This window comes from Mustela nigripes, chromosome 6 (genome assembly GCF_022355385.1).
Source record: "Mustela nigripes isolate SB6536 chromosome 6, MUSNIG.SB6536, whole genome shotgun sequence".
Classification (NCBI taxonomy): domain Eukaryota; kingdom Metazoa; phylum Chordata; class Mammalia; order Carnivora; family Mustelidae; genus Mustela; species Mustela nigripes.
In genome coordinates this window covers 135582595-135598811 of record NC_081562.1, presented here as the reverse complement: position 1 = coordinate 135598811, position 16217 = coordinate 135582595, and the positions used below count along the sequence as shown (strand labels likewise).

At 50.3% G+C, this 16217-nt stretch overlaps 1 protein-coding gene across 1 annotated transcript in view; it reads right to left on the bottom strand.

Moving 5' to 3' along the window:
* The window catches only part of FRMD4A (FERM domain containing 4A), a 607134-nt gene that overhangs the window by 78774 nt on the left and 512143 nt on the right, over window positions 1-16217 (bottom strand). Inside the window, 3 exon segments of the mRNA XM_059404285.1 lie at window positions 7036-7122; window positions 10610-10667; window positions 10899-10964. Coding sequence (XP_059260268.1) covers window positions 7036-7122; window positions 10610-10667; window positions 10899-10964 — 211 coding nt within the window.

Genomic DNA, 16217 nt, shown 5'->3' with positions numbered 1-16217 from the left:
ACTTTGGGAAGGGCATTTCAGCTTCCTTAGAAGACAACTGATTTTTCCCCCTTTCTCTTGGGGAGTTCGGATGGCAAACTCCGGTAGAGCTCCCAACCACCCCATCACCCTTCTGGCAGGCCTGCTCCCCGGCTTTGAGGCAGGCCCCTCTTGGTGACCTGTGGTCAGGGCCCATCGCCTCCAGTCCCTGCACCCTTCTGGGTCCGATCCGCACAGAGGGAGATCTCTGAACTGATAGGGGGCAACCAGAGGACATCCTCCGATCCAACACTGTGAAGGAGCAAAGGCTTCAAAATATAAGGAAATGCTCAAAGCATGGCATGGGGTTCTTCCTCCACGTAGCACACTGGGTGCGGTGTCCAAGAGGGATACAGACAGCGGAACTGAGGGAGGAGCCCACCCAGGGCCCGCCAAGGCAGAGGGCTCAGCAGCCTGAAAATAAGTCAAGTGCCTCCAAACAGAAGCTGAAAAAGAGGTCGGCAGTGCACTTAATGGAGCGCTTATGGCTGAATAATGGAAGCAGGCTAGCTCCACTGGGAGTCAGTTCACAGTTAATGGAATATTTCCTGTAAATATTATTTTTTCTTCCTGTCTCATCATCAGAAATCTTTACTAATCTGGGGAGGTGACAGTAATGCATCAATTCCCTGAGCTAATACCCCTGCTTCTGAAATACTCTCAGGAACCGTAGGAAGCTCCGCTGGCTGCTTGGGGACACAGGGCAGACCACTTACTCCGGTTCCTTCTCCAAATGTCTCAGAGGGGACCCCACGGAGCTCCTAATTGTACATCTAAGTGTGCATAAAAGCGCCCCCTAATTGCATATCAAATAAATAAGTAAATGATGTCTGCTGAATATGTAACAAAGAGCATAACGCCATTCCTCCCTGGCGGGCAGACCTCATCAGATGCGGGCTGGCCTGCGGGCCGCAGCCATAAATGACGATGAGCAGATATCGAACATCCCTTCCGGGGGTGGGTGGTGGTCCTGGAGCCACGGGTCTCTTGCTGTTTGTCCTCTAATGCTTATCGCCTCAGACAGAGCCCACAGGAGGGAGGACTCGCACTCTCCTGGCGCCCCATTTGGAAAGCCTTTCCTCTTGTAATTTATGATGGCTTCTAATGGTTCCATTGTTGGGGTGTCCACAGCTTTGAAGGGTGCTAGCTACAGCAGCATGGCAGAGAAGCAGTTCAGCGTGGCACCGAGTGGGAGCAGAGTCCTGAGTGTGGGACACCCTGGTATCCCAACACCTCTGGCCCTCGCACTTCCAGGAAGGGACTGGTGGTCCCAGAGATCAGGCTTTCAGACTTTCTCAGTTTTGCTCTAAGGAATGCAAGGTTCTCCTCAAAAAGAACCCTATGGGACAGATTTCTTCTAGTCTATTCATCTCTGCCCCGTGTGACACAGTTTCATGAGAGTTAATAACCAACACCTCCTCGAGATCTGCCACATAATTTTCATTTGAGTGACGTCCATAGCATGTCATCACGTCACCACCATCACCGTCACCACCAAGAGTCCCTTTACACAGCTGGCACTCAGTCTTCTTTTGATGGCTTAGGCCTCTTTGTTCAGCTGTAAATGCAAACTAAGACGAAGCTCAAGACTGACTTCAAGCACCCTTCAAGACTGGTCCATGTTTCTTTCTTCCCCAAGGCCAGGAGGATGGAGCTAACTTCTGAGAGCAAGAACCTTGTCCTTAGGCAGCGCTCCCTTGCTCCATAGGCGTGCACGTGTGAAAATGGACTGTGGTAGCTAGGAGCAAATGTGCTAAGATAATCTCTGCAGCTGCAAGATTCTATTTCCGGACCACTGTGACCCTCCTTCCCTTGTGTGGCCAAAGCCACACAGGCAGATGCATGGACACTGGGGTTCCAGTACATGCAAACCAAGCTCTCGACGGTGTATGAGAACTGTCCAACCATAAGGAGAGAGGAGAGGAGGAGATAGGCGAGCTGAGGCAACCAGAGGGAGATTTCCAAGAGTCACACAGTATTGCATAGGAACATCCTGGAGTTCAAGTGTGGGGAGGTGGGCACAGGGTGGGAGGGAACCACACGTGGCTGGGGAAAGGGGAGAAGCAGAAGGATTTGCTGAGGACGTAGCGGAGTATTTGAGAGTTTATCACAGATGTGGATCCGTAGCCTTGGATACTGTTTAGGGTGCTCCCTAAGCTTCTCAAAGGAACTCATGCGTGCAGGCAAGGGCTCATGTTCTCGGATACGTGTATGTAGTGTAGATTCCTATTTTGATTTCATTCTTTTTGTGGATTTTTAAGTTTTTGGTGGGCTATTCTTCTGCAGATGCAGTTCTAAAATACTTCTGTGGGCAACCTGGGTGGTGCAGTCGGTTGAGCCTCTAACTCTTGGCTTCGGCGCAGGCCGTGATCTCGGGGTCCTGGGACAGATGCTCAGCAGGGAGTCTGCTGGAGCTTATCTCCCTCTGCCTCTCTGTCCCCCACTCACGTGTGTGCTCTCACTCTCAAAATAAGTAACATCTTAAAAATAAAAAAAAAAATACTTCTGAAGTTGGCTTTGAACTTCTGAACATACACAAAAGCCAAAACACCATTTTCAGGTGTCCCCGCGTGTTCAGCTGCTCCTGACACATGCGCCCTGAGGACAAAGAAGCGGGTTTTCTCCTGATAAACAGGAGCGGCTTGGGTTGGGGGTTGTGCATTGCAAGCCGGAGCCCATCTGTTAGAAGGCTTGGGTGGCAGTAGGAGCGTGTCATTAGGAAAGGACTTCCATGTTCTCTCTCCTCCACCTGTGAGGGACTCTGCTTTACTCCAAGTCCCCCAAAGCCACCAGAGCCTCAGAGTGACAATTAAGCAATGTAGGGAGACTCTGTGATCACAATGGCAAAGCGCACCCAACAGAGTGGCTAGAATGAGCCAGGGTCCCGCCCATTTCTGGACAGAGATCAGCTACCCGCCGCCCTCCTTTTCGGTGGATCACATGGAAACACTTGAATGCGTTCTCACAGGCAACTTCTGAGTTCCTCCGGCTGTGTTGATGGTTTGCTGATGCATACCAGAGGATGCCTCCGGGCCCTCCGAAGAAAAGGCAGCAGGCTCAGCCTGTCACTGCCTCTACTTGAATGTTGGCTCTTAGAAAAGCGCTGCGTGTAATAGAGCTGCTGGAACTGGGTCAGAGTGTCGGCTAGCTCTGCCCCGGCTGGACGTGCAGCTCTTGCTACAGAAGGGCCTCCAGGTGCGCAGAACTGGGCGCCACTCCCTGTCTCCTGAGCAGCGCTGGGGGCCCACCGTGGTGGAGCTCCGCCTGGGCCCTGAGCAGGAGTGGTGGTGCTGCTGGAAGGCTACCCTTCCAAGGAGCTGGCCCTGCCTTGAGCCTGGGCTCTCCACGGAGGCACTGCCAGACACACCTGCCAAGCTGGCTGACCTTCCCAGAGCTGGGCCAGGAAGTGCAGAGGACTGCAAGTCCTAACTCCAGGGGTCCTGACTCCAGCAGGCCTGGGGGGAATGGGGAAATGGCCGCTCAGAGACAGTCACGAGTCTCTGTGGCCCCCGCATGGTCAGTTCCCTGTGAGTTTCCAATATTCACGGAGACAAAGCAGCACCTGTCCGGAACTCTGGAGACTGAGTTTGGGCACTTTCTGTGTCACTCCGCTTCGGCAGGCAGCGGAACAGACGTCCTCTTCCGACCTTGATGCTGGGAGTGAGGAGAGGGAAGAGTTCCCTGCTGCGTTCCTACCATGGCTCCGGGTTAGGTCTGGTTTCCTGTGGGCTCCACCCCGCATCTTTGCAGACAAGAATACTCCTCCGGCTAATGAAACTCAGACATCTCTTCCTCGTCCAGCCCTTGCAAACGCCTTTTCTTATTTCACGGGCAGACTGCTCATTAATTTCTTAAAGAGGACTCCCCAGATGACATCGGGTTCAGGGCTGCACCACCTGGTCTGTGCCACAGTGAATGTCATGGTGGGAAACCCAGCTGAAGTCTGTTCACAGCTACTAGAAATTTCTCTGTTGTGTCAAGAGTCTCTCCCATTCATGTACCCATTCAGTCTCTGGTTCAGCTATGCTTTTGGAAATTCTTCACACTCCGGAGCTCCCACTGGATACCGAACTGCTTACCTCTCACAACAACCCAGATGTCCCAACACGCCTCAAACTCTGCAGGTCCTAAACTGCCCTTATATCCCATGCTCTGGCTGGGAGGCATTCCAAATGCCCTCCTGCTCTGACGGCCACTGTCTCGACCACACAACAGATCAATCTCACCTACCTTCTAAACATCACCCTATTACTGAGACCCTGGGCCCCCACCAGTTCTGGCCTATGCCACCATAATTACGTCCCAGTTTGCAGGTTCTGTCCTGTATTTCTCCAGCTCATCCTCCACACACTGCCAGACCGATGCTTCTAGGACAGTGAGACTGCCATCCTGCTGCTCCTCCACGTCCAATGTTTGGTGGCTCTTACTGTCTCAAAGATGAAACCCTCTTCACAGTGCCTTCAGGGCTCCCCAAGCTGCCCAGTGGGGCCTTGTCACTCTCCTCTCTGGCTGGCCTCCTCTGCCTCTTGCTTCCAAGCCCAGAGGAGCTGTGTGCTTCTCCACCTGGCACGCTGCTCTCCTTCCTGAGGCTTCCATGCACTCTGGCATGCCCGCCCACCCAGTTCCTCCTGCTCCCACTCTGCTGCCTAGGAAGACTTTTCTTTCCTCCTTAAGCCCAGTGACTCTCCTTCAATTCTTCATCGACCCCCACGCAGACCTCTCTTAGAGCACTTGGGGACACCAACACAATTATACACCTCACTTCCTGACGACCCGGCCAGGCCTTCTACCTCTGCACCTTCTGCTCAACTTGGCACATAACGAGTATTCAATAAATATTTTTCTGAATGAGCAAATGAACGGTGACTTTGGTGGTTTTATTGTCCCTCAGTTAGTAATAGATTCAAGAATCTCAACTACTGGGGTGCTTGGGTGGCTCAGCTGGTTGGGAGTTTGCCTTTGGCTGGGGTCAAAATCTAAGTCCTGGGGTCGGGCTCCAGGCTCAGTGGGGAGTCTGCTTCTCCCTCTCCCTCTGCTCCCCACGAACTCATAACTACTTCCTCAGAGGCCACAGAAGCATCAGTTACTTTGCGTAACAACTCGGTTTGAATACAGCCAATGCTCTGAATAAATATCCTGACCTTTTAACATTTTTATTTTGCTGACCTGGATAAAATCAACAAATGAGTCTGTCAATGGCTGACCCTCTCAGTCAGTGGCTGATTGCCCACCCTTCTGGCTTCGTACTTTTCCCGATCCTGAAGCCTGTCAGAGTCCCGAGGGACCGCAACAATTGATGGCATCCCTACCATGTGTTGTGCCCTACGTTTCCCATCTATTGGGTGCTATCTCATTAATTCTGCAATCTTCATTAGCACCTCAATTAGAGAAATGAAACCAGCTCACACTTATTAATAAATGAAACTGAATGCCCAAGAATACATGTCAGCATGTCTTTTTCACCCCCAGAGGGAGAGCAGAATGCTACTGCTGCATTAGAACTCTGTTCACTGGGAACTATGCACATCCGCCTTGGTCTTCCACCAGGGTGGGTGATCAGGAACTGGAGGGATTGGGACCAGGGTTTTGCGAGAGGATCTAGGAGGGTTCTTGGCTCTTGCAAGCAGGAAAAAAGGTCAGCCAGGTTCCAAAGAGAGGAGAGTGGATGTCCAAAGGAGGAGGGAGGGAAGAGACCATGCAAGGGAAAAAAAAAAAGCACAGAAACTTACAAAGGCCAAGTGGGAAAGAGGCAGAGGGGAAACTGAAAGAAAGAGACAGTGTGGAAGCAGCACAGACCCTGTGACCGAGAAAAACACAGAGAAACCAAATCACACAGGACCCAGTGCAGGTCTTACAGCATATAGAGAAAACTGGAGAGGTTTGGGATTTAGCCACCGAACCACATGTCCTTGGATGCCCAGGTGAATTGTTCCCAAGGGAGAACGCCCCGTTCACTTGCTCAGGATCTTTTCTTTGAACTTAACTGACTTACTGATCAACGGAGTGAAAATCCTCCCCAGAAAAGGACCATTTTCTCCCCCTATCATTTTAATAAAGCAGCTGGCTAAGGCAGATGCTAAGCAGATAGCCTACCATAAGCTCAGATATGTAATATGGATTTCCATCCCGTTCGTGGATAAAGAAGCTTGGAAAGTGATCCAGAATGACATAATGGTCCAATATTGCTTTCCCTCTCCTACAGCAAGTGTGGTTTTGATAGACTTTTAATATGTATTTCGGGGCTTGAACTGCATACCGTCTCTCCATTATTCTCTGCCAGAGGATCTGAATGACAGCTCTAGCCCAGAGACATTTTTCCATTATAATTTTTCAATTTGTTCTGGTCTGAAAAATGTGTGTAAATGAAAACAGAGAAAAGTCAAGCACTGTGTCCCCTTCAAATGTTCTGTTTTGCGTTTACGATGGCTTTGCAAACGTGGTTCTGCTTCCCTTTCTTTTTGGCAAATGACCTTATTTTTCCCAGATTTCTGATCACTTCTAATATGCCATAAACTATTTATCCGATTTGCAGGAATGCCCCTGACTCTTCTTTATTTTCACCCTGTTTTGACCTACAATTTCTTTTTTTAGCTCCCCGCCACCAAAACCAAAACAAACAAAAACTAATGAAGCACACCGACAAGCTTCGGGAAAGCTCACATTGGCCTCAGGACAGAAGAGATATATTCCCTCCCTTTCCCAAGTGCACGGAGCCCCCACCTTCCCCAGCCAGGAAACGAAGGAACAGGACAGTCCCTCAAAGCCCTTTTGCCCATCTCCTTTGGGAGAGCTGGGCCAGTTTTCTTACCTTAAATAATTATAACAGTTCAGGTTTCCCTAGTTACCGGGAGAAAAAATATTTACCCGGGGAACTCAGACTGGACGACTGCGGAGTAATCTGTATACACTCAGATTTGCAGGGGATTGGTGAGCCCGGAGGCCCTGAGGCTGCACAGTGTCATATTTTTACTCACTTCTCTCCGCGAGCCATCTGCCCACAGAGGAGAGCATGCTTACCTTCCGCGGCTTCACTTTATCATGGTAGTCATACTGGAAGATTCCTTTGTAGCTCAGTCCCAGCCACCATGGTATCCCCTGCTTGTCCTAGGGCACGGAAAAGAGTACGGGTAAATACAGGGCGGGAGAACACACATGGAAAACAAGGGAAGGCCTCTGGGCTCAGGAAAATGCAAATCCCTTCATATGGATGGAGGCCACCTCTCTCTTTTTCACCTTAACAGATGTGTCCCATCATCAACTGACGCTCAGATATGTGAACAGATGCCATGGAAGGTGCCCTGGGGTGGGGACCCAGCTCTGTTCGTAACCAGGAGCCCACCGTGGTCCTTCCTTTATGAATAAGTGACAAATGCCTTGTTCTTTGTCCTCCTTCTAAGACTCCAGGTTTCACCAAAACAGAATACCTGAGAGCATTCAAATAAAATGACCTGAGCAGAAAAACTGTCGTCAACTATCAGAGCTGGAAGGGACCGTAAAGAAGGCAACTCCTCTAAAACCCTTTTTAAAGACCTTATTTATTCTTTTTTTTTTTTTTTTTTTTTTTTTTTTAAGGAGAAGTCTGATGTTCAGGTTCACAGGAAAATGGAGAGGGAGGTACAGAGATGTCCCACACTGTCCTGCCCCCATACCTGCAGGGTCTCCCCCAGGATCAACATCCCCACCAGAGAGGAACATTTGTTATAACCTGATGAACCTACATTGATACATCATGGTCATCCGAAGTTCACATTAGGGTTCATTCTTGGTGTTGAATCCTCCGTGAGTTTGGACAAATGCATAATGATGTCTGTCATTATAATACCACGTGGAGGAGCTTCGCTGCCCTAAAAATCCTGTGCTCTGCCTATCTGCCCCTTCTTCTCCCCAACCCCCCCCTCCCCGCCCCGCCGCCGCCAGGTTCTGGCAGAACCATTCCACTCCTTGGAACCCTACAGTATGTACGCTTTCCACCTTGGCTTCTTTCACTCGATGATATGCATTTAAGATTCCTCCAGTTTAAAAGACATAAAAGTCAAAGCAGGGGCACCTGGGTTACTCAGTCAGTTAAGCGTCTGCCTTCGGCTCACGTCATGATCCCAGGGTCCTGGGATGGGTTCTGAGTTAGGCTCCCTGGCTCAGGAGGGAGTCTGTTTCTCCCTCTGCCCTGCCCCCCACCATTTCTGCTTGTGCTTGTGCACGCATTCTCTCTCTCTCACAAAAATAAATAAGTAACATCTTAAAAAAAAAAAGTCAAAGCAAAGGGTTTACCCTGCTCTACTCAGAACCCATGCTATCCATCCAGTAGGCTAATGGCAGACACCACCATGTGGTCCTGTTCACCTTAAGAGATCTGCTGGACTGAGTGACTCATGCTGTCAGACAGAAGTAGCAAAATCCAAGCTTAGACCTTCTGAGACCCGAATTAGAAACACAAAGTCCCTCTCTTTATTCCTTTAACAGAGACCTCTTGCCACCAGATTATAAACTGGGATCCTACATTCAGGCAGGGAAGACTCTGAGATGTTAATTAGAGCTCCCACACACTAGGAGCCCAGTGGGCATAGGAAGCAGCCTTCCCCTACATTTGTCCTAATTGCCACACCCTTAAATAACTTAGGTCACCCCACTGAAGTTGTCTTAACAACTCAAAATTGGCTTCATGTTTTGCAAATACTCAAGAGTTATCTCAAGGTCGGCACAAAGATAAGAAAGGGCAAGGAAATACATTTGGAATTTTCAGAAAAGTTTTAGGGTATAGGATTTCCTACAAATTTTTTTAAAGGTTTAAAACGTCTGTCTCTGGAAAGTGTCTGTGTGTCCTGCAACAGTTCCGGAGAGCAACCCAAGGCGGGGATTCAAGGCCACCGCAACTCCGGGGGGCAGGTGCGGGCGGCCACCATGCCACAGAACACAGCCTCTGTGAAATCACGAGGCCTCTGACCGGCGAGGCTGGAGATGGCAGGTGCGGGCTTGCTTGGACTCCTGTGTTCTTTCTCCCAGTAAGTAGGAGTGCAGTTGTGGAGGCCTGAGGATTCCGAGCCAAACACACACACGCTTCTGGCGCTCTGACCATCACAGAGTCTGTTCTGCTCTCACAGACTGCAAAAGAGCCTGTTTCTCAAGTTTTTTTGTAAGGCAGAGAGCATATATATCAGAAGCTATCTTTCTGTCAGGCTCCGGGGCTGACAGAGAAGGGACACGGGTTTACCCAAGTAGAAGACCGGATGGAGTCTCTGCTCAAAGATTTAGCAGTGTTAGACTGTCTACAGTCTAACACTCACCCGGACTGTCCTCCAGCATCTGGGAGACTCTGGTGGGGGAAGCTGGAGAGGCAAATCTCATAATCTCTCTAAGTCTGAGAGACAGAGGTGAGATCAAATGATGATCAAACGGTGAAGGAGAGAACCTAGTCCAGGCCATTCCTCCTTCGCTCTCTAGAAAGCAGACCCGTTTGCCACACATGCCCCTGAGACACAGACTAGCTGGCTGACTTCTGTGAAAGGCCTCTTGTAACACAACGGGTGTCCCAGCGTCTGCCTCATAACTGGGCTCCATAAGTCGAGTTCTGACGTTTGTTCCCGTTGCGGGAGTGTACCTCCAACCACCTGGTTCAACTCTCAATAAACACTCGCTCAGTAAATACCTACTGAGCGTCTACGACGGGTTCCAGCAACATGGAACAGAAGGCGACACACAGTCTGGGCTACCAGAAGGCTGCAGGTTGGTGGGACATACAGGCATTTGACATGTACCAAGGACCCGCAAAGTGTTGTGCGGGCTGCCGTGAATGACACCACGATACATGAAACACGGAACACGTTCTGGCCCAAAGGAATGAAAAATACAGCTGGATGAAAACATGGGGAAAGAAAATGGCCAATGAGCAAGAGAATCTCAGGTTGGCTGGGGGAAGTGTCTTGCATTCAGGAGTGCTGTCCCCTCTTTGTGGCTGGACTCTGGGCCAGGACTTATACTTTTTCATGGTGGGGTCAGTGAAGGGAGGAAAACCATGCTTTCTCATCACCGATAAGGCCCACCAGCACCTCGTTATCTAGGAGTTCAGGGAAGGGATCCCAGGAAGAGGCATTATGGATAAAATTAAAGCGAGCTTGGGAGAGGGTCCACGTTCCACTGGACTTCACAATATTTAAGACAACAAGATCTGTCTTCTTAAATAGCCATGTACTCGCTCTGTCAGTCTTTCATGCCAGCCCTCCTCCAAAATTGCCTGCGTAGCATCTGACCACCAAGAAAAACACTGTGGATGCTGCCTAACATTTTTATTCCCTACAGTGCGTTGCTTTTACATGGAATCGCCTCGAGTTCTGAAGTCCTGACCTCCCAGGGTTCTTCTGAGTATAAAAGGTAGTGGCAATTGATTATACCCACTTTACAGGAGGGAACATGAGTTTTGAAGAGAAATTGCATCAATTCCTCCTACGTGGAGGACTTCCTACATGGAGGACTCCCCCGGCACATAATCATCCTGACCTAGGCCTCCACCACACACCACCCCCAGCCCCCCACCATCTTCAGGAAAAAAGTGAGAGGGACTAGTATTTTTTGGGGGTGGGGGAGTCTTGGCACTTACCTTCACTGCGTAATAGTGAACGCCGTAGGTCGGGAGAGACTCCACGATGCTCATGTAGCTGGGAAGAGAGACAGAGACACACACGAGGGTGGTTATTTGGCAGAACTGGAACCATTACGTGTGTGTGCGTATGACAAAACTCTCAAGAGTGAAGATTTACTTGAAAACGACCCTGGACCATCACCCCCGCCCCAAGATTGGTCTTTGCAAGCAGAATTGAACAGCCGTGACACATGCTATGTGAACACACACAAACACAACCTCACGGGCACTGGGACGGGCCACTTACTTTACAATTGCTTGACCTCTGGTCTGGCCATTCAGTTTCTTGTAGTGTTCAATTACTCGATCCTCGCTAGAATTATAAGACAAACACTCTGTTATATATGGTCCCTAGATCACTGGCCAGCACCCTGCTAAGAGATACTTCTTCCGAGCCTGAGCCATCTCAAGAGGAGCTCCAAGGAGCCAACAGCTCCTGGAGAAATGATTTGTCCTGCGTGGCATTTCTGAACTCAACCTGTGAGGTGCCTCGGGCTACAGGTTCCCTTGGGGTCAGCTCCTTGCAAGAAATGCTACCATGGGAGGTGAGGAAGCAGCAGTGAGCACGCGAGTCACTGGAGAGGGGCACAGACTGGGGACAGGAGGTAGACTGCCCGGCGGGGGATTGGGGGGAGGCTCTGGCTAAATGCCCACATGTCTTCATGGCCTTCCTCACTGCCCAATGTGCACACGGCCTGCGCAGATGTTGACTTCAACAGAATGCCCACGGCTTCCCTATCATGAATCAGTGGTCAGGGCTGAGGGCTTCCAAGGAGGATGGGAAAGTTCTGGAATCTAGGCCTGGCTAACACAAACCATGAGACAATAAAAGGCCCAGAGAAGTACTGGGAAACACGCCAGCTACCAGAAGTGAGCTGGGAACTCCTTGATCTCCTGAAGTCTTCCTTCTAAAACAAGAGACCAGCTCGTGCCTTAGGAGACACTGGCCAGCCAAACCATTCTTTGACAGGGCAGAGGGCATGAAGAGACTCTGGGAGGTGACTCTGGTGCCCAGGAGGCTATGGCTGCTGTCTTTGGAAGAAAAGAACCAATCTGGGGAGTCACAGGGGATGCACATCCCACCTGGTAAAGAGTCAAGTTCAAAAGACTGGGCCTCTGTGACCTGGCCACACCACCAGGAGCCCCATTTCTCCACCTTCTGTCTGACGCCTCCCTTACCTCAGGCCAGGACCGCTAGGACAGGACGCAGCTCTAGGGAAGGACCCCAGACACCTCCCTGGTTGGCCTTCATCATCTCTTATTTAGTATCCCAGAGCTGATCGAAAGCTTTTCCTGCCAACCATTTTTTTTTTTTTTTTAAAGGAGAAAAGAGGGCACTTGGGTGGCTCAGTTGGTTAAGCAACTGCCTTCAGCTCAGGTCATGATCCCGAAGTACCGGGATCGAGTCCCACAAGGGGCTCCCAGCTCTATGGGGAGTCTGCTTCTCCCTCTGACCTTCTCCCATCTCGTGCTCTCTCTCTCAAATAAATAAAATCTTTAAAAAAACATTTAAGAAAAATAAAGGAAAAAAGAAAGGCCATTTCTTGGGAGTAAAGTGTCCTGTATGTTCACTAACTACTACTACTTGGGGGTCATTTACTGATTTTCCAGTTATTATCTTAATCTTTAATGGCTGTCTCTTCATTTTAGTTCTCTGAAATCTGTGTGTGTGTTTTTGATCATCTGACTTGTCATAAGCGAGTGTCCTTACAAACACCCAGAAGAAGAACTGGCAAGCTACAGGAGCCCTGCTCTCGTTGGAGAGTCACTCGGATGGGCTCTGGACACCTTCTCTTCAGAAAGGCGCAAAGGCAGCTCTGTTTCTCCTCGGCTGCCGGGCAACCCTGGACGCTCTTCTCAGAGTGTGAGAAAGCCCCCTCCTGAGAGAATTCTCCAGCAGCGTCCTGCCCAGGGAGGACCCCACCCCACCAGACCTTTGGGGGCACGTCGAGACATTCCAGGGCTTGCTTGCCTAGCTTGTTCACTCTCACTCACTGAATCAACGGCTGCCGTGGCATGTTTCCCACCACAGACAGGATCTAGCATTCTGTGAGGTCAGCTCTTGGATCCAAGCTCAAGCAACTCAGGGTAGATCTGAGCCGCTTCCCTTCGAACTCTGGGAGGGAGGACCCTGGGGCTGGGCTGGGGAGATCAAAATCAATGTAGTGCTGTGGCTGTGAACACAGAAGAGGCTCAGAACAATGAATGTCAGAAAACACCTGCAAGCAGCTGTTCCACAGCTTCCCGACTAAGTGTCTTCTCAGCACCCGACAGCTGCAGGGCTCTGCCAGCCCCACAGCTCCCCGGGTCTCCTGCTGCCCGAGGCCATCGGTGAGGGCACGATATCTAGCTTCTCCTTCCTCTGCTTTCCCCACTTCTTTGAGCCATGAAACGCCCTGAAACGCTGTGGGCCCGTGCTGTGATTACACATGCATTGCCAACTGTGAACCCGCCCTGCCCCCAGCCCTGCCCCTTCTTCCTCTGGAATTTACGAGATGGCTCCAGTCCGCGCGATTTGCCAAGTTTCCCAGCTACCCCAGAGCTGCGGGAGGGGCCCCAAGGAAAAACTATTAAAAAAAAAAAAAAAGCACCAACCAGAGTAAATAGAATCCCAAAAACACTAATTGGAGGATACTGTGGTGCATGAAGGAAAAAGACAGGTGATTAAGGCTGACTATGACTCGCCATAGCCATAGTCGTTCAGTGAGATCATCTCTCTGCAGGCAAGGAGCCCAGGAAATGCATGGGGGATTAAGAGGAAACATGGGGATGATGATACAGTTTCCCATCTTGGAGGAGCCATCTCCTGCAGTGGGCAGTGACTTTGGAGTAAAGACTGGTGTCTCTGCAAAGCCGCTCTGGGTGGTGTGGGGGCTGGGGAGTCCAGCATTTGCCAGCTCGGCCCTGGAGAGAATCCGGGTCAGAGCCCTCATACTGCTCTGTTCCATGGCCCTGGGCACATATTTCTAACCTCTGCCTCCTCATATGTCTCCAGATTGGGAAGTCCCATGGAGTGGAAGTCCAAGCTTGTTACACGCTTGGGGAAAATTAGCAGAAAGGATTACTTCATAGTTACTCAGCATTACTATGTACCTTTCACTATTTGTTAATTGTGTCATGTGACTTCTTACTTCTGCTCTTAATCACAGTCTGGATTGGGCTGGTAGGGTTAATTCTGTTTTATAGATGGGAAATTGAGGCAGCAGGGAAGTAATTCAAGCCTTGCTGAGCTGTCATTACCCCACTGTTCAGAAACGTGGCTGGGATTCTCAAACCCACTGCCTCGCTCTGGAGGTGGTCACTAGTGTGCATGGGTGCCCTATGGCTTATTCCGGCCTGACGGTTGTCTGCTACATCCGAGAAGGCCAGCAAGAGCGGGAGACCCGGAGGAACTGCAAATCCGTGTCCTCCTTTCGGGGATGATCAGGGCTGCAGGCAGCTGGATAGAAACTGTGATGCCAGGGCGAGTGAGCGTCTGCTCCACCAAGGGGTCATGTTAATCGCTGAGATGCATGAGCTGGGGCCGAGGGACGTCTTTGAACATGTTTGGCTGCCAGCTCTATGAACCATGAACATCATTCATCTCTTCCTGAAATCTCTGCTTTTCTAAAAATCCAAATAAGTAAGTTGGAGTACGAAAGCAAACTACGACTAGCCAACCACAGTGAAATAAGGTGTTTTTTAGCAAGGAATCAACGGGAAGGTCCACACTGCTGGCTTGCCTGTATGTAGCTGGGCTGTGGGGCCTGGGGGCACCCGCTTCAAAAATGGCCCCCCTCCCCATTTCTGCATCCTCTCTGTGATGTGTACACGGTGGCGTGGGTGTCTCTGGGTCTAAATGAGGCACAGAGAAGGTGCCAGCCAGGTCAGAGAGACGGAGGAATGCTCTGGCAAGATAGGTACAGATGTGGGTAAAGATGAAGATGTTCGTGTTGACACAGGAGAAGACAGGAACACGAAGGAAGGCATTTCTGTAATAGTAACAACATGTGAGCAAGGAGCCGACTGCAGAGATCATTAAAGAGAAATCCAGAAAGAGAGGAGAGAGAGGGAGGCAGGGAGAGAGAGGGACACTGAGAGAGAAGGAGCAGGTAAGCACAGGGTGTAGAAAGTCTGGCAACAACTGAATGAGGACATGGTTGAGGGCTGGTTTAGGCTAAAAGTGACCTTGACCCCAAACAACCCAGCAACGTCAGAGCCCCTAGATGGCAAATACATCTCCTTCTTGGAGGAACTACTGGTCTCAGAGTCATATTCTTGTGTCTAGCTCTTTCACTACTAGTTCCCTAAACATGACCAGCTGGGAGGGAGGGGGTGGGACAGGGAAGATGAGGCCCAGGGAGCACATGGGACCGGGAGAGGGCAACAGGGCTCCAGGAATAAGGGAGCAGGAGTGTCATCTGTTGGTGTTCCCACATGCAGACAGCCAAGCTGGAAGGAGGCGAGCAGACACATGCACAGTCTCAGGTTAAACAGAGTCTGTTCTGGAGGGCAGATTCATTATACAAAGTTATGATATATCGACATCTATGTTAGCAAAGGACCAATGGCAAAAACCAGCTCAGAGAGATGAGATTGGTGGGGGTGGGGGGTGGATTGGGGGAGGAGGAGATGCCAGCAGCCTGGAGGGAGCTCTCTGCCCCAGGAGTTGTCTTCATCATTTCTGCTCCCACTGACCCAACCTGTGGTCTCTTGAGAAGAAACGACTTCTGGACTGGAGTCTCACTGGGCTAATACCCTCTGCATCAAAGCATGCCCCATCCCAGCCAAAGGTTCTCTCAGAGTCACGTGCGTGGCCAAGCCATGAGCGTGCCAACTGCAAACGTGTCCACACATGACGACGTGTTAGTAATCCATACATTTTGTTAAGCAGAGTAAAGAAGTGCTTAGAAGAGTCACATGGTACAATTGATCGGGATTGACCTGTCCTGTGATTTTTGTTTTACTGTTATTGTTCATAAAAGCAGTCAACACTTGCTGTGAGGGAGGCAGAAGGGACATGGGGACAGGGCCTTCTGGGTGTCAGGAGACGGTGGCCAGGGCCCGTGCACACGGCACTATTTGCACACACTACCCAGCAATGCAGGCCCCACTCCGCTGTGACCAGAACCGCAAGCTGGGACCCTTTCGCATGCCCCTTTTGGTCAGAATCAGTAATTCAGGGCCTGACAGATGAACTAGGGCATAATGTTACATGGCAGCCAAATCAGGAGATGTGAAACGCTGTGGGAAATATCAAAGAATCAATCTCTCTCTTCTGTGAAGGAAAAAAAAAAAAAACCCATAGTTCTCCCACATCTCAAAACCTCACACATCCTGTCATCAAATGACAAGGATTCCAGAACGAAACTCGAGCAGCACATGAAAGGGTCTCCAAGGAGGCAAACCATCCAAAGTGAAATTTTAGAAGTTTTTTTTTTTCTCTTGTTAAAGAAAATAGAAAAAGGAGGTCTCACGCAAACCATGGTGTCTAAATACGTGCGGGAAATGGTTTGACCAAGGCCCAAGCAGCTCAGACAAGATGGAGTCAGTTGGGCTGGGGTCCAGCTTGACCCTCGGCAACCCC